This window comes from Branchiostoma floridae, chromosome 11 (genome assembly GCF_000003815.2).
Source record: "Branchiostoma floridae strain S238N-H82 chromosome 11, Bfl_VNyyK, whole genome shotgun sequence".
NCBI lineage: Eukaryota > Metazoa > Chordata > Leptocardii > Amphioxiformes > Branchiostomatidae > Branchiostoma > Branchiostoma floridae.
Window position 1 is genome coordinate 16,175,213 of NC_049989.1, and position 19,025 is coordinate 16,194,237.

Genomic DNA, 19,025 nt, shown 5'->3' on the forward strand with positions numbered 1-19,025 from the left:
AAACCCCCTGTGGACTTTCTTAAAGAGCAGCATTTCCTCACGCTTTATTGCCCCCGTGAGGTCATTACGAAATTGATGTCTGGTAAAATTTTCCACCTTGAGGGCCTAGCGGAAGACACCCCGGTTTAATAAGAAAGAGTTTGGTCGAAGTTGTATGTATAGTTTATTGTCTATCGCTTTTTGAATAAGGTCAAAACAGTGGAAAATCCGCCCTGACTTCCTTCTGAGCGCATATGTCAACTTTATGGTACCCTGACGTCATTACGCATTGATGTCTGTTAAATTTGTCACTTTGAGTGCGTAACGTAGACACGCCGGTATAAATGGAAAGAGTTTGGTCGAAGTTGTATGTTTACTTTATTGTCAATGACCCTTTCAATTAGGTCAAAACAGTGGAAACCCCGCCCTGACTTCCTTCTGAGCGCATATGTCAACTTTATGGTACCCTGACGTCATTACCCATTCATGTCTGTTAAATTTGTCACTTTGAGTACGTAGCGTAGACACACCGGTGTGATGAAAAAGAGTTTGGTCGAAGTTGCATGTTTAGTTTATTGTCGATGAAGCTTTATGAGCTGGGTCAAAACAGTGGAAAACCCGCCCTGACTTCCTTCTGAGCGCATATGTCAACTTTATGGTACCCTGACGTCATTACGTATTGATGTCTGTTAAATTTGTCACTTTCAGTACGTAACGTAGACACCCCGGTGTAAATGGAAAGAGTTTGGTCGAAGTTGTATGTTTACTTTATTGTCAATGACCCTTTCAAGTAGGTCAAAACGATGGAAACCCCGCCATGACCTCTTTCTGAGCGCATATGTCAACTTTATGGTACCCTGACGTCATTACGCATTGATGTCTGTTTGTCACTTTGAGTACGTGGCGTAGACACACTAGTCTCTACCAGACTCCGGATCGCTGGAAAATCGTAGAAATGGAACAAATAGAGAGGAATATAACCGGCCAGGGAACAGCTCGCGATCCCAGGAGTCTGTCGACTTTCGGTTAGTTGAAAGGCCATAAAATTAATCCGCTCATTTTCTGCACAAAGAAAGTAGCTTCGGAGTTCAGATCATTTAAGCCATAAATGAATTAACGCGCCGTGGGGCGCGTCTCTCAGCGTCCGGCAAACGCGGCCTATTTCTATTAGCCTTTTTTGGTACAAACGTCAAACTGTTCCCAATCCTTGATTTTATAACGATAACTTACATTTAGCGGTTTTAACGACCACTAAATTTTCATCGTGGCTACTTTTTGATTACGCGAATCCACCCCCCTCCCTCTTGGTGCGGCACTGTTTACTGGTGTCGGGTCATGTTTATACTAGTACGTTCACAATCATGGACCATTTCGTAACCGAAACATACGCACATAACACTAGTAATTCACACAGGAATAAAAAGTGTGTCGTTCTTCAAGAAATGAACATTTATTTATACGGAAAATTTGTCGTAATTTTTTTACAAACGCAAGGGTATCAAAGCATGGGTATGAAAGCATGGCGTGTTATCATACGCAAACAAATTCGTTACGAGCTGAACTTCGCTGCGTATTTACACAATTGTATTTATCAATACTATTTCACACTACACTTTCAAAGTTTCTCCATACAATTTACAGAATGCTTACGATATTCACGTTTTGCTAAGAGGTTACATAAATCTCCAGAAAATGCCAGCGACATCTTAGCGTGCAGACAACAGCAGCAGAAATGGCGTCACACCAAGGCTTTCTTATTAAACCTCCTTGGTCACACAAATTGTTAAAAAAAAAGAGCAACTACGAAAAAATGCGTTTTAAACCTACAAATTTCTAGCTAGAATTATTCTAATTCATAGCGTCAAAAGTGTAATATGTAAGTGAGCTTTTTACTTATGTAAAAAAAAATATAATTAATAATTCGGAATCAAACCGCCAGATTTCTCCCGCCAGCCGAGCGCACAAACAAACAAGAAAATGGCGCCGCTGTGTGGTTCTTACAAAGTCCGGTAACACCGCATCGAAGTCACCAAGTTTCTGGGGCCTGCCGATGTTTTTGTGTGGGAAGTTTGCGATCTCTTTCGTTTCGAAGCGGGTGACTTCTTTCTGGGACGCCTTCTTGATCGATCACGTGGCCGATTCGCTGACGTCCTCCCGAGTTCTTCGCTGCTAAACCTCAATGCCGAGTTTGGTCCTGACTTCTGAACCATAGTCTGTGGTGGTTTATATAATATCGCTATGTTTTCTCTTGTCGCTCGCCACTCGCATGTTTTTCTAGATCTCCATTTCGTGACAGCAGTATCGAGTGGGCTGTTGTTGTTGTGTTGGCAGCCTCGGCCTTTAGCTGGCCGCAGACCGGCCAGAGTCGGCGGCCGTCAAGCGTACGGTACTCGTCGTGTCAATAAAGTTTTGACTAATTATTCAGAACAACATGAACCGCGCTCCGGCGTGTCTGTTATTTCTATTCATGTACTTTTTTTTCGGAATTTAAGCCTGTAAACTGCCGAGTATTAATTTTAGAGGAAGGTCACATGTGACAGGCTCGCCCCGCTTGGACCGTCACGGGCGAGTAGGAAAGCAATAAAAGGGTTATTTAGCCACTTCGCACCTATTGGATAGCGATTAGTGGACATCAAACAAGACACCGGGATTCCACAGACTCCGACGATCGCGTGCTGTTCCCTGGCCGGTTATATTCCTCTGGCCGGCTTACTCCTCTGATTTGTTCCATTTCTACGATTTTTCCAGCGATCCGGAGTCTGGTAGAGACTAGACACACTGGTGTAGTCTAAAAGAGTTCGGTCGAAGTTGTATGTTTGCTTTTTTGTCAATGACCCTTTCAATTAGGTCAAAACAGTGGAAAACCCGCCATGATTTCCTTGTCAACTTTATGGTACCCTGACGTCATTACGCATTGATGTCTGTTAAATTTGTCACTTTGAGTATGTAGCGTCAACACACCGGTGTGAATGGAAAGAGTTTGGTCGAAGTTGTATGTTTACTTTATTGTCAATGACCCTTTCAATTAGGTCAAAACAGTGGAAAACCCGCCATGATTTCCTTGTCAACTTTATGGTACCCTGACGTCATTACGCATTGATGTCTGTTAAATTTGTCACTTTGAGTACGTAGCGTCAACACACCGGTGTAAATGGAAAGAGTTTGGTCGAAGTTGTATGTTTACTTTATTGTCAATGACCCTTTCAATTAGGTCAAAACAGTGGAAAACCCGCCATGATTTCCTTGTCAACTTTATGGTACCCTGACGTCATTACGCATTGATGTCTGTTAAATTTGTCACTTTGAGTACGTAGCGTCAACACACCGGTGTAAATGGAAAGAGTTTGGTCGAAGTTGTATGTTTACTTTATTGTCAATGACCCTTTCAATTAGGTCAAAACAGTGGAAAATCCGCCATGATTTCCTTGTCAACTTTATGGTACCCTGACGTCATAACGCATTGATGTCTGTTAAATTTGTCACTTTGAGTACGTAGCGTCAACACACCGGTGTAAATGGAAAGAGTTTGGTCGAAGTTGTATGTTTACTTTATTGTCAATGACCCTTTCAATTAGGTCAAAACAGTGGAAAATCCGCCATGATTTCCTTGTCAACTTTATGGTACCCTGACGTCATTACATACTTGTATTGATGTCTGTTAAATTTGTCACTTTGAGTAAGTAGCGTAGACATACCGGTGTAATGAAAAAGAGTTTGGTCGAAGTTTTATGTTTAGTTTATTGTCTATGGCTTTATGAACTAGGTCAAAACAGTGGAAAAGCCGCCCTGACTTCCTTCTGAGCGCATATGTCAACTTTATGATACCCTGACGTCATTACGTATTGATGTCTGTTAAATTTGTCACTTTGAGTATGTAGCGTAGACACACCGGTGTGATGAAAAAGAGTTTGGTCGAAGTTGTATGTTTTGTTTATTGTCTATGGCTTTATGTACTAGGTCAAAACAGTGGAAAATCCGGCCTGACTTCCTTCTGAGCGCATATGTCAACTTTATGGTACCCTGACGTCATTACGTTCTTGTATTGATGTCTGTTAAATTTGTCACTTTGAGTACGTAACGTAGACACACCGGTGTGATGAAAAAGAGTTTGGTCGAAGTTGTATGTTTAGTTTATTGTCTATGGCTTTATGAACTAGGTCAAAACAGTGGAAAATCCGGCCTGACTTCCTTCTGAGCGCATGTGTCAACTTTATGGTACCCTGACGTCATTACGCATTGATGTCTGTTAAATTTGTCACTTTGAGTACGTAGCGTAGACACACCGGTGTGATGAAAAAGAGTTTGGTCGAAGTTGTATGTTTAGTTTATTGTCTATGGCTTTATGAACTAGGTCAAAACAGTGGAAAACCTGCCCTGACTTCCTTCTGAGCGCATATGTCAACTTTATGGTACCCTGACGTCATTACGTACATGTATTGATGTCTGTTAAATTTGTCACTTTGAATACGTAGCGTAGACACACCGGTGTAATGAAAAAGAGTTGGTCGAAGTTTTATGTTTAGTTTATTGTCTATCACTCTATGACTTTTTGAATTAGGTCAGAACAGTGGAAAACCCGCCATGATTTCCTTGTCAACTTTATGGTACCCCGACGTCATTACGCATTGATGTCTGTTAAATTTGTCACCTTGAGTACGTGGCGTAGACACGCCGGTGTACTTTAAAAGAGTTTGGTCGAAGTTTTATGTTTAGTTTATTGTCTATGACTTTTTGAATTAGGTCAAAACAGTGGAAAACCCGCCCTGACTTTCTTCTGACCGCATATGTCAATTTTATGGCACTCTGACGTCATTACGCCTCGATGTCTGTTAAATTTGAGACTAGTAATACGTAGCGGTGTAAACAGAAGGGGGTTGGTTGAAGTTGTATGTTTAGTTTATTGTCGATGAAGCTATTAATGCGATTAAAATGGTTGAAACCCGCTCTGGCTTCCATATGACCGCATATGTCTTGGAGTACAACTGTCCGACGATTTGCGGTGGGACACCCATATCAACCACGCCACTAGCAAAGCTGGTAAGGTCCTAGGAGTCATTCGGGGCAACTTGACCCATTGTCCATCTAGGGTCAAGGCCACTTGTTACAAAGCGCTGGTACGGCCCCACTTGGAATATAGTGCCATCGTCTGGGACCCATACACCAACAAAGGGATACAGGCGGTGGAGGCCGTCCAGCGCAGGGCAGCCCGAGTGACCCTAAATGACTACCGGCAGACTAGCAGCGTGACACAAATGCTTTCAGACCTGCAGTGGCGCCCTCTCTCCGAAAGGAGGAGGAACGCCCGCCTCACCTTTTTCTATAAAGTAGTCAACAATAATATTAACATAGACGCCAGCAATATTCTGAAGCCTGCCCAAGGGCGCACCCGGGGTAGTCACGACTTCAAATACCAACACATATTCGCACGCACCGACATCTACAAACACTCTTTTTTCCCACGCACAATTCCCGAGTGGAATGCCCTGCCTGGCACGGTTGTAAGCGCTCCCAACGTTGAGCACTTCCGTGCCAGGCAGGCGGCCTGCCCGCCCTAACCCGGGAGCCTCAGCTCCCCCCCCCCCTACTTTTGCCCCTCGCGGGGTCATTTGGGGGTATATATGCAGATGCAGATGTCAACTTTATGGCACTCTGACGTTATTACGCCTTGCTGTCTGTTAAATTTGTCACTTGAAGAACGACGCGTTGACATTTTAGTACACTTGAAATGAGTTTGGACAAACTTCTATGTTTAGTTTAGAATTTGCAAGACAGTAAGAAAGGACACTCACTCCGGTAGGTGTCGCTGTTAGAGGTTTATATAATTTTGTTGTTTTTTGTTTAACTAAGAGTCCCGACTTTGCCATAGCATAAGTATGTGGTAATCCAAGAAATGTCATATTTTAGCTTCCAAAACGGGCCATAGCTAGCCAGAAATTTGTTTTAGAGGACACAGATGTGATTGCAATACTACTGTGCTTTCCCCCCTACAGGTACAATGGTACAGTCTGGCCCCCTCTCCCCGGCCTACTCTCCCCGGCCTATCCTCCCCATATGGCTCGCACCGGGAGCGCTCCTTACCCAGATGCATGACAATGCACAGGTTACATGTATGAGGCAAGAAGATATTTGTGAAAGAAAAGATTTATCAATAAAACAAGAAGAGAGAAAAATGCTAATCAGTCACAATTCTACACAAAAGACAGCAAAATATATTACTGCATACATACCTTTGTTATCACTATGCTATTTGTTTCTGGGTTATCAAAGCTGTGGCTGTAATTGTAAAACAAAACAACAAATTACATCAAATATGTACATGACTGCACAAGTGCACTGACAGTCTTTAAGTGATATTGGGTGGCATTAGTCCTTTGACATCAAATATTGTATCTCCCTTTCAGTCAGTCTACAATACTACCTACTAGTAGACTAAGTATTACTTACACAAGTTACACGTAACTGCGGCAATAAAATATGGCATAGAACAGCTAGTTTAAAAAAAATCAAATTCAAGTTCAGTTACAATACGATCTAAGTAATGTATCATTATACAACAAAAGCAAAGTCATGTATGGCTCAATGAATTTTTCAATATACAAAGACACATGATCCTTAATAAAAGCTTACTTGAATGGATGTGACAGGGACCACTGCACTTTTGGGCTCTACATAAAACACACAAATTTCATTCATCATATTAGGAAAATTTGCATATTTGGGAATGAATATAATGCCACAGGTAAAGATAAGCAGTTAGAAAAGGAGAGACATGAACAACTAATTTTTACAGACATGCAGTATTACATCAGTCTGCTAGGAGGCGCAATATCACCATCACTAACAGTAGCATGCCTCTGCCAGCAATGGAGTTACTTGGTAGGAGAACACCAACACCTACAACAACAAACTGACTGAACTCAATGCGGATAAGATTATAGAACTGCAGCCAAACAAACAGCTGTAAATTTGGTCATGTGCATTTATACGCCAATCTTCAGAATCCTATTCTGACGATTTAAAAGCAGACTTATTATACTACTATACAGTTCATGCCTTACTGGCTCTTTATATTTCAGTGTTTACATACATTGTACATGCTTCACGATTTCGGTCGCACTAAATTTTATCTCTTGTAACTTCACAGACTCCCGGGGTTGTGGATAAGTCACCCTTAAAAACTGCAATGCCATTCACTTGAAATCAACTACCATTTAAGAAAAAAATCACAAGTACAAATGTATGATTACCTTTTTCAAGATGTCAGCCCAGCTCCACGCTTTGATGTCACCAGTACCAGCACTGAAAAACAAGGGGAAATACATAAAGCAGATTCCTTAAATGTTTTTTGACGGAAATTTAAATAACATTATACACATAACTAAAGTTCAACTAGCTTGGGGTAGCTTTTGAGACGAAATCTGTCTCTTTGTCAACCCAGAGATCTCATCTTGGAGTCAATGCTGAAAGAAAAAGATCTACTGGCCAAAGTAGCAAAGGTAAGGTAAGGTAAAGTTATGTGGCAATCCCATGCTGAAAATGTTAGCTTGTTACAGTGTAATCATTATGTGACTTTGCTATGGCTTGTGTCTGCTGCCATGCACACTGGGTCACCCCTACTATTTTCATTATCAAAGTGTTTTATGTCTTAAATTTCTACATGTATAGGTACAAATGTATGACGCCATCTGCTCCCTTGTACACATTAGGCCATTCGTATTACGTCCCCATCCGATAGGACAGTGGGACTCTTTTCCAGACCGGCACAGGCCAGGGCTCAAGTCTGGGCCAATGGCTGTACAGAATATTAACCAGATGTGGTGAAGTATAGTAGAGTGTGCAAATACACCATGCGGACATGACAAAGTTCATTATTAAAGAATCTGTTAGCTGTTTCCCTATGTGCAGATTCCTTTCTTCTAAACAACGAAGAAACACAGTTACATTAGTCCGCAATATTGAAACTTGTACAACAAACTCTCCCAGTAGAGTGTTTAGCATACGGCTTGCAAAATTAATTTAGCAGTCTTGATCCATGAAATGAGGAGTCTACCCTGGGAGTACGAGGGTCCAGGGGCATGGGGATAAAATCAATAAGTTAGCGACACTGTAGGAGTAACCACATGCAAGGCAATTCTTTATATTGTCTTGAACAGACAGTCTACATTAGATGGCACCCATGCATATGAAAACCATTCTTTATATTCGTGAGTTGACAGTTGCTCAAGCAAATGGACAAATTTTGTAAATTCTGTACTAAATTTCATGTACTGATGATGTACATTGTAGCATCCACTATGATGACTTTTCATCAGCGACGCTGGGCAAGATCATCACGTATATCTTAATATAACCAGTTCTGGATTTCCTTTTTATTGGTTCTGGGAAAATATGGGACACATGTCTAGTAATTAGAAGACCAATTATGATTAAAATAAAAGAAGGCCCAGAAGTCAGATATTTGGTAGAAGCAATTAGTGATCAGGTAGTAAATTGCTCTGTCAACAATCACTCTTATGTTTGCATGTAATAGTACTGTAAATGCCATCAATTTTACGGTATGGAGAAAAGGGAGTGTTCAGTGTGATTTTTAGTGCACGGTTGAAACAAGTGGGTAGTTGGGCAAGCATCTTTTATAGGGCAGTTTAAATTCGTGGTGAAGAGGTAAAAGGGTAAACCATAATAAACATGAAACCACCACAAATGTCAACATTTACATTTCTGTGACATCAAAACAGCTGCCAGTAAATTTCCTCACAGCCCAAAAAAGAGGCTATCGTCAAGCGATGAAAGTACAATCAATGATTCGTTGTTAGAGCCCTGCTTACTGCTACGGTCGCCACTCGTGGCGTAACTTTTCCCGCTGACATTGCATGAAGGGTAATCACCGGCATGGATTACCGGGAAGAAGGCGACATATTGCCCGTCCTTGGCAAGATAGGGTGCAGCGATATTGAAAAAGAAATTAAGACCGGGTAAAAGGTGGCCGTTCCGCCCAAGGTTACGCGTACGGCTCCCCACGGGCACGTAGACGTTCAAAGCGATAAGGCCACACCAATTTTATTTGTTGCCTCTCAGATTTGCCTGTCCATTTTTTTCACTTAAAAAAAATGTTTTGCTCACAAACTTGTAAATATTGCCATTCAGAGCCACATATACATAATTTCAGTCTAAAAACAATGCCTTAAGCTTCTATTCTGAACAATAGTAACAAATCAAAGCAAGGGATTTACTGCATAAAATGTGCCATTAAACTCTTCAGGCTGTTTTTTGTTGTTGTTACAGAATAGCTCCCCCCCAAACCTTTGGAAAAAAATTATCTTTTTTTTCGACCTGTAGGTCCAATTTTTTCTGAAAAAATCTGAGAAGCAACAAATAAGATTGGTGTGGCCTAAGAGACCCTTTGGCTGTTGTACCTGAGAGGGTACCTTGGGCATGCAAATGAGGTAATCTGTGGGCTGCATGAGTGTGAATGGGGAGTTTGATTTTTTTTGTTGGAACCTTAAAAGTTAAACTTTGTTTATTCATGAGGAGCTCAAATCGGCCTAGCCATTTTTCCATGTGGTCATGATGGGCAAGACAAAATTCTAAAAATTAAACATAGATCTAATCTAAAGTCATATTGATAAATATTTTAAATAATCTATTGCATATACATGTCGCAGAGTGCTAGCCAAGTTTTCCTCCCTGCCCTGCTACTTTAACCTTAAATCGTATGAAAACCATAAAATTTCATCGTTGTGGCCTGGGGGATATGATCAATAAAATGGCAGTCGTGCCAGCATACTAAACGTGTAATTCCCAGAGTACTAAGAATCAATATTGGAGCCAGTTGATCTATGGCAACATCTTCAGGGCACTTGTTAGAACACTCAGTGGTAGACTTAGTAATTGTACTTGGGAGGATTCCATTACTCCATTAGTGGAATGGTGAGCTTAGTTATAAAACGACAAGTTCATTTTAACCTGTTGCAAAGCAATGTCCACTAGTACATGTATACATGTGGGACATACCTGATAAGAAAACGTTCAGTAGAAGACAGGGTGTACACTGGGCCATTGTGAGCTGTGAATAAAGAAAAACAACACTTGATCATTATTAGGCTTATATATATTACTGGCATGTGCAAACTTCACATTCTAAATCATGTCGTACTAGTTGACACAAGTCTGTTGAATGTTAACCTACAGTTACATGAATGTGTAGTACCAGAAGTGATAGATTAATATCATTTTTTGCCAAGAGATAGAATTATTACTTTCACCACGATGGTCATGTTTTCGATAGTGTTGGTGTGCTTGTGTGTGTGTGTGTCTGTTTGTGTGAGACCATCATAACTAGAGAATGCCTGTTTATCTTGATACTTGGTACATATTTATGTGGGTTACTGTAGGTCTTGCTGAGACCTCAAAATGATTAGATTTTGGGCCCCTTAGCAGCTTTAGATGATATTGCAGGGGACTTTCTGGTTTTGATATCTTATGTTATTGTATGACACTGGTACACACCTTGGAAGGTAAACACTGGTTTGCGGCTGTCTTCTTTTGCATCTGCACTCAAGGAGGCTGCAAGACTAAAGATGAACAAATACAGCACTCATTGATTATCAATAAATCATAATACAGTACAGAATACACAGCAGTAACATACCCATTCAAGGATTCTAATCCATAAAAGACTATTAATGGAAAATTAAAAGCTGATTCAGTTTTGATTTTTGAGATATTCAAACATTGACATTTAACTGCTGGGCAGTGGCATCAAATTTGACCACTTGACTTTTACAAAGTTTAAAGGTAATTCTCTAAGTTTCTACCCAATGGCACATTGCCTGAAATAGATACATGTTGACTTACATATTGAAACTCTTTCATGTTTGAGTATAAAGTTTATTGAATTTAAAGATGTGGTTGGAATGATCTAGAGGTTGCGGGTTTGATTCCTCTGGTATTCCCGGCTAGACATTCTGTCTTCAACCTTCCAGGTGTCAAAATGGGTACCTGACTTTGGTTGGGGAGGTAAAAGGCAGTGAAAGCAGAGGGATGGGATTTGCCTTCCGATACCGTGCCCTAGACACAGCTGATAACATACCTTTATGTCATACCTGTGACGCGAAAACGTTCGATACGGGTGTTCCGGACCGGCTGATAACTTTCCGTACGGCCCGGGCTTATCACACGGGCTCCATTCGAATAAATCGAACTGTTTCGAGTGGGCCGAGTACGGCGCCATCGAAAGTTCGAATACCTGATTCGGACATTGGAACATTACTGTTGCAACGCTTTTTTTTTCGAGGGCCACAAATTTGTTCAACTTCTGGCACATTTCGCATCAAAACAGTGGTTTTCTTAGGTGGGTATGACATAAATAAAATACAACACGGTGTATTCCGCATCACCCTCGGTCCCAGACCTCCCGCGGGTTGGATCACCCTTCGGCCGTCGTGCGATCCGACCCGCGGTCGGGCTGGTACCTCGGGTGATACGGAATACACCATGTTGTATTCTATATTTACCTCTCTCAGATTGCTCAAATATTTTACCTGATAAAGAATCTTACATTTTTACTGACACAACTTTTCTGATATGTCGAAGGCTAGACACCCAGGTAATAAGATATGCCAAATAGCAGTTACTCAAGAAACTGGATATTATGATTTTGGAAACCAGTGTCAGTGATTAAATGTAGCAGATTCTACCTGAAACGTCTGACCATTTCCAACATCATACCCTGTTGCTTGAGTATAACTGCTATTTGTCACATTTCATAACCTAGATGTTAAACTTTCATTGACGAATCAGAAAATCATATTGTTTCTCAGTAGAATTTTCTGACAAACAAGTAATGGAATCTACACGGCCCGACGATGATTGACAGCGCAATGTGCTAATGTGTCATTAGGCCTGAGGTAGATTTGTACACGTACACAGGAAAGTGGCAGCTCGCACCTGCTCAAGGCATACCCTTACTTTAGGCCACAGCAAGTAAATTTTATGGATGACATCCTATGCAGAGTGCAAAAATATTGAAGTAGCACAAAAAAATAAAAACAAGATGGCTAAAAAAACAAGATGGTTAAATAGACACCATAAACGTCGCAACAAGATTTGAAGTGACAAAACGTGGCATCACAACTAAAAACAAGGCATTCATTCCTGTATCAAAGAAGCAAACTAGTGTAAGCAGTAGTAAAAGTGACACTAGTGTGGTACACTGGTATCACAAGTCTTGCAGAGCTGGCAACTACATTCATGGCTTCCATATTGGTGGCACTTTTAGAACTTTCCAACACATTTCACTTCTGCAACTATAGTCATGGCTACCCCCAAGTGTCACTTCTAAAGTATAACTATTAGGCTTCAACACAACATGTTAGCCTATTTTGGTCTATCTGACCATCCCCAAGAGAAAAAAAAATTCTTGTTTTTTTTCTGAAATCAGGCAAAAATTTATGAGTGCACTGATGTCATCTAAGGGTTGGGCACCGGTAAGGTGTACCGGTACAAAACTGGCTTTTCTCATTGGACCGGTCTAGAAAAAACGGACCTGAAAAAATTTGGTGGAGCAGATGTTGGACCGATTGGAAAATGAACAGATTAATATATGATCAGGCATTCACGTTTTGGGGGTTACCGGTCTAGGCAAATAACAAGAGCGAAGCAGAGTAGACTCTATAGTCATTTCTACCAACTTATACAGTCAATCATACAGAGGTAGTTATAGCTTTATAGGATTTTAAAACGCCAGTGGGAGACTCGAATACTACACAAAATAGATTTCTTTGTAGCAAAATGGAACATTGTTTTAAGTATCGTCCATTCCATGTTTTCACATACTGAATCAGGTCCAGGTTCAGGTCCGGACCTAGAGTGTTCAGTTCAGTTCATCCTCGGAGAGGTGACACCATTGGACCTAGATGTCATCCAAAACATTTACTTGCTGTGGCCTTACAGGACCTTTAACTTTATCTATCCTCCCTTTATAATGCCTGTCTGCTTCATTTTTCCTTTCCTGTCAGGACTACAGTGTTAATTTTGCTTTCCCTAATTTTCCACCAAGAGCTAAGGAGATCATATGTAACCTTCCTTCCAAGGGGATTTAGACTTTGACAGCTTGACAAGGGTAGGGGGATTGATACATGTAATAACAATGTGTAATATCAGAAACAACTTTGTCTCGATTAGGCCTAACCAAATTATTATTTGGTTGCCAGACACTTATAAAAAAAAAAAAACTCCCTCATTCCTTGCTTATTATCTTCTTTCCCTTGGTTTCTATCTATAATGGCAATTTGGTACTTTGATTGAGGGGGTATGTTTATTAGATTTTGGGGGGTCTAGGGGGTACTTTTATTCCTGGGGGTACTTTTATTTGGGAGACAAGAGTAGCATGAGGACAACATGAACATAGGACTCTGTCACTCCGACTGGGGGGTAGATCTGATTTTTATTAATTCCATAAAATAACACTGCTTGTCCTATACAATGAAGGATAAATGTATCTATCTAATGCACAAAATGAAAGTTGACATTGAAAGGCATTGTTGTGTCCTCAATACATGCATTTCAGTTTACTTTTTTCAACTGTGCTAGTATTGTAATATGTCTCACAAGAGTTAAGGCTAGCTTAAAAAAGATGACAAGAAAAAGACAAGATAATCCCTACCTACCGACCCTAATTTTTTCAGGACTGAAACAGCAAACACAACATTTTTTCCTAGGCCTAACCAAGTTGGACTACCATTGCTACTATTGCTGAAAGATATTGGTATCTTTAAAGTTTTACCTGAAAATGGTGATCCTCCCAAAGTTGTCACACACAGCCACAAAGCGTCCACAGGGAGAGAAGGACTGGGAGAAAACTGTGGTGTACAGCTGTCTGCGCTGGGTCAGCATCTCTGTCTGAAAGTTCAAAGATGAACGTCACTTTGTTATGGATTGTTCATGATACAGGGCTCGAGATACTTTTTTTTGAATGCCTGCACTGGTGCTGGTAACATTGAAAATTACCTGCACCAGTTAAATTCTACCAGCACCAGTTAAATTTTACATGAACCACTTTAAATCTAGGAAGTATGGATCATACTAAAATTGTTGACGAACCATTGCTTATTTTTTCTTTTATACCTAATAGGTGGTAACAGTCAATGCAGCTAATAACAAACCATATACACCTACATCATAAGACATTTATGTATGTTAAAAACCCAGTACATGGACCAGTACAGGTAAGGTGCAGGTAGACTTGAATACTTCTGATACTGTAAATGCAGAAATTTTCCTGGCGGTTTTATGTTCGCAGTTTTTACCCTGCCAACTCAAGGCAAACTTAAAACCACCGCAAACATTTTCCATGCCAGTAAGAGACTACAGTGCATGGTGATACCGCAAACTTGAAACCACCGCGAACAGTCTTTTTCCCCGCTACTGCGAAATTAAATCCCCGCAAACTTAAATGCATTTACAGTATTCATTCCATTAGCTGTCATATATATTATTAGTAATTGTAACTAGTTTTCCTGGGGTACAAAAAACACAATTTACATCTACATCAAAATTTAATGACTAACACATGTAAATGCATGTACAAATGTAATTTGAAATCTCCTGCCTAAACTTGCTCCGTCTTGGCTGTTGTTTTACAGTGTTGAATACGTTTATTTATCTGGTTGCCAACTGGCAGGTGAAAGTACTGATCAGATCAGCATATGTCCTTCTGTACTGTAACATTTTTTGCACATCTAACACCTTACTTTTAGATCACATCATAAACTTTTATGTGCTTCTTTTTTCACTGAAAAGTACACTTTGTAACTATCATAAAACAATTTCGTTACATTGACATTTGTCCTTAAAAGTTTGGACCCAGTAAGAAGTTGTCTCGGGCTTCAATCGGGCATCACTAAAAAGCTGCTATAAAACAACTACTTTAAGTTTAACAAAACTTATCATTACTGTAAATGCATTTAAGTTCGCAGGGATTTAATTTTGCGGTAGCGGGAAAAAGGACTGTTCACGGCGATTTTAAGTGTAGTACCATACACTGTATTCTCTTGCTGCCATGGAAAAATTAAACTACCGCAAAAATTTCTGCATTTACAGTATTCTTCAAATTCAAAATCTACTGTCCCATTGCCAATTGTATTAGGAACATATTGGAGAGTCTGAATCAGATAAAGGCAAGCTGAAAATGAGCTTTGTCTCCACAGCAGAAAGTATGACAAACGACATCTTTAAAGATGTATCATTGCTGGTTGGGGTATATCCCTTTATAATGGCACACTCAGCTACAATCATCACACTTGATAATTGAGTTTCCCAACCATGAAAGCGACACAGACAACACTGGTCTACTCTGGGTACCATCCTTCGTAGCAATCAATCTTTCCAACGGCAAACCACTGTGGTTAGCAAGGGAAAAGAGTGAGCCAGCGCCCAGCGGTTACTCTGAAGAATTAGGGATGGGTAAGGTTTTAGGGGTGGGTACCAGTACAGAAAATTCAGGTCCAGGTCCGGCTCAGGTCCAGAGAATCAGGTCCATGTGAGGAGGACCTGAAGCTACATGTAATTGTATGTGAACTCATTTGAAGGGCGATACTTAAAATCCTGGTCCATTTCTCCACAAGGAATCTGTTTTGCAAAGTATCTGACTCCCACTAATTTTCTAAAATCCAATATTCATATTGTACACAAGCAGGCTTTTAGCTAGGATTTTATAATAGGGAGTCCAAACTTATTGGTGAGTCGCGGTAAGTGACTATTGTAGGGGGGCCTGGGGGCATCCACCTTGGTGCAGAGTTTTTGATGATTTTAAGTTAAAACAGTGCATTCTAAGGTATCCAAAGAGGCAAAAATACTGTTACAGATGCCACAGTAGAAGACTGTGACCACAGATGACCTGGTAGCATCCCTGGTTAATCAGAATTTCATGCTTGTCAGAGGATTTTCTCCCCAGCAAAGGGCGTCCAGGGGCATCAAATTTCTTGTTATTCTAAGAAAAGTGCGTCCACATGACGCGTTGACGCATGCCTGGCAAAAAGCCTGTACACAAGGCTAATTGTCTGAGATGTAGATGTACGTTTGACTGTAGAAACTTGGTAGAAAATGACAATAAAACTCAACTCTCGATCTACTTTGCGCTTTGGAGCACCAAAACATGTGTACGCCTGCCGATATATATATGTACATTGTATACTGTTCAATTTCTAACTGATCCAAAATCCCACTGACTTTTTTCAGTTCCTGTCTATTCTAACAAGTCCAAGAAGAAAAAAAAACCTACGTAGGATGGTCCCCACGCTAACATTGGTGCACATAAAGGCACTGCTTGAAGTTTGCGTTCATTCAACTGGGCGTGCCTCACAAGTATTTCCCCATCAACTTGAAATTGGATCCTATTTTTGTGAACTGCCGCTGTGATTGGACCTTGATAGAATACACGGACGTAATCTACAGATAGACTCTACTGGGTGGGACGACTGATGAAATTGTAGAGTAGGAAATTTAAAGTGAGCAAAAATTCTCTCCTAGAAAGATTGAATCTTGAGTGATTGATTGCACAAGGCAGTGGCTTAATGTTTGTCGGACTAGAGTTCCAGTAGTCTCGAAGGTGCCCTTTTGAAGTAAAATTGTACCATACATTTGTAAATCCCTTCACTCATTACACAGAGTTTGGAAATCCCCCACTAGTATCAGAAAACAAACCAAGACAAAACTCTTTCAGAAACAATTCTTTTGTATGGATCTGAATCATGGCTTATGACCAAGTCAAAATCCCCAAAAACTCAATGGCACATATACGAGGATGCTTCGTGTAGTCTACAATAGACCATGGTAGAAACATACTACAGACAAACAGTTGTATGGATCACTATCAAAAGTCTCTACAAAAGTGAAACAGCGTCGGCTGTGCCTTGCGGGGCAATTGAAAGATTACTCAACGAATTTCAGAGATGAACGAAATTTTCTTACGTTTTGTGTATTTTGTTGTCTTCTTAGTCATAGTTTTACGTATCATGCAATATCTAAATTATTAAAAAATTTGCAAAAATAACACAACAGTGCCGCAGTGAACGAACCTCGCAGTGCTGCACCGGTGCCCCAAGTGCAGTGAGATATCACCTTTGTAGTGCTTTATGCTATCAGAAACGTTGATTTTTTGCACACATATACACAAATGTACATGCATGCTAACAATAAAGACATCTGACATAAACGCATACAAAATAATTTAGATACCCAATATACATGTATGCTGAAGGTTTATCCTCCAATTTCTTTAAAGTTCAACATCTTAAGGGCATCCGCAGGTCATTCAATATTCAGCCTCTAAACAATGGTTCCCTATACAAAAAAGAGGAGAAAGAAACTGTTAATAACTCAACTTTCTGACGTTACTGGCACACAAACATACCCTCATATGAAAGCCCAACATCTCAGCCATCCGAAAAACCACATTTCGCCAAGTATCTAACGGTGAAACTTCCGGGAAACTGAAAAATTGACCCCTGACCTCAAAACCGCACCACAACCCAGTGAGAAGGCCATGTGCTAGGACAAAAAAGTCCCAATTTTATACCCCTCAGCAACCACAAAAACTCAGTTTTTTGGCCCTAATCAGAAAGTAGAAACCCTCCCCTGTCACACCCACCTCAAAACTGCCAGGATTTCTACCCATTTGACCAAGAAAAAAATCTTGAAGTTTTAGGCCCTGAACTATATTCGACCACCATCAATTTGCATGGCGGATTGACCTGCGGATATCCTGTTTGGTAAAAGATGCGTGCTGTGAAGTACTTTTACACCAAAGCGTTTCCCTCTAGCAAAGTTGGAACACTTTAGCCATTTACTTTAGGGGAGAAAACAAGTTTCCTGGCTTATTGGCAAATGTCTCTGATGGCGCAAATGCAGTCAAATCTCCCCTATCTCATCTAAACTGCAGCACAAATGGGGGAGTTACGTTTCCTTTCCAATCTCGGGTTTTCATCAAAGTTTGATAACACTATTTTTTTATGGCTTTTGGCGCTGCACCAAACTGTGTGTGCACTTGAAATTGAGGGAGTAGGTAGATCTGTTCAGACTCAGTGTCACTGTGGGTACCGGTACAGAAAATTCAGGTCCACAAAAAGCCAAAATATTCTATATGATTATGAAGAATGTGGGCTTTCAAAGAAGAAGAAGAAGAAGGTCCGGTTTATAATTAGTTCCAGAGGATCAGGTCCAGGTCCGCACCTGAACCTAATGCAGTATGACTCATACCAATGATCCATTTCACTACATAGAAATCTTTTTGGTGGAGTATTACTATAAGACTCACACTGGCGTTTCAAAATCCTACAATGCTAACTGCACCTGTACGATTGACTGTACAACTTGGTAGAAATGACTAGTATAAATTCTACTTTGCTCTTGTTATTTTCTTCCACCTGCAAGCGCCAAAACGTGTGAATGCCTGATCAAATAATCTATTAATTTTCTCATAGGTCCAACATCCGGTCGACCTTATTTTTTCTGTACCGGTCCAATAGGAAAAAACGGTTTTGTACTGGTACGTTGTCAGGTACCCAGCCCTGGTTCAGACAGTAGGGCTTCTCATGACGTTAACATTGAACTGATGCACACAAAGAAAAGAAAAAGAATCTGCCGTTAATCTTTAGTATTAGAGGTTTGGCAGACGAGTATGAAAGAAGATTATATCGGCACTACGGCTAGCGCGTTCGCGTGTTTTGAGGCTTATTGGTTTAAGAAAATAGCAAGAGCGAAGTAGAGGAAAGTTGATAGTCATTTTTATCAGATTATACAGTCAACTTGGTCTAACATAACCCTTAAACTGCCAAACCCGGACACATCGGGCACACATATACATGTCCTGTGTGCCACACCAGGATATATCCAGGATACGTTTATGAAGGTTAGACATCCAGGTAAGCAATATTCAAATACAATTCAATCTCTACAACTGGATAAAAACGGATATTTACTTCCGGACGTTTCGAGTGACATCCATCACTCTTCTTCAGCAAGTACCCTCTAAGTAACTTCTCAGAATA

General features: G+C 40.5%; 1 protein-coding gene across 1 annotated transcript in view; it reads right to left on the minus strand.

Moving 5' to 3' along the window:
• LOC118425952 (THO complex subunit 6 homolog) overlaps positions 1-19,025 on the minus strand; it is a 48,658-nt gene that overhangs the window by 25,442 nt on the left and 4,191 nt on the right. Inside the window, exons 2-7 of the mRNA XM_035835122.1 lie at positions 13,763-13,878; positions 10,486-10,550; positions 9,991-10,042; positions 7,227-7,278; positions 6,607-6,644; positions 6,207-6,252 (exon numbers count right to left, since the gene is read on the minus strand). Coding sequence (XP_035691015.1) covers positions 6,207-6,252; positions 6,607-6,644; positions 7,227-7,278; positions 9,991-10,042; positions 10,486-10,550; positions 13,763-13,878 — 369 coding nt within the window. The remainder of the gene's footprint in view (positions 1-6,206; positions 6,253-6,606; positions 6,645-7,226; positions 7,279-9,990; positions 10,043-10,485; positions 10,551-13,762; positions 13,879-19,025) is intronic.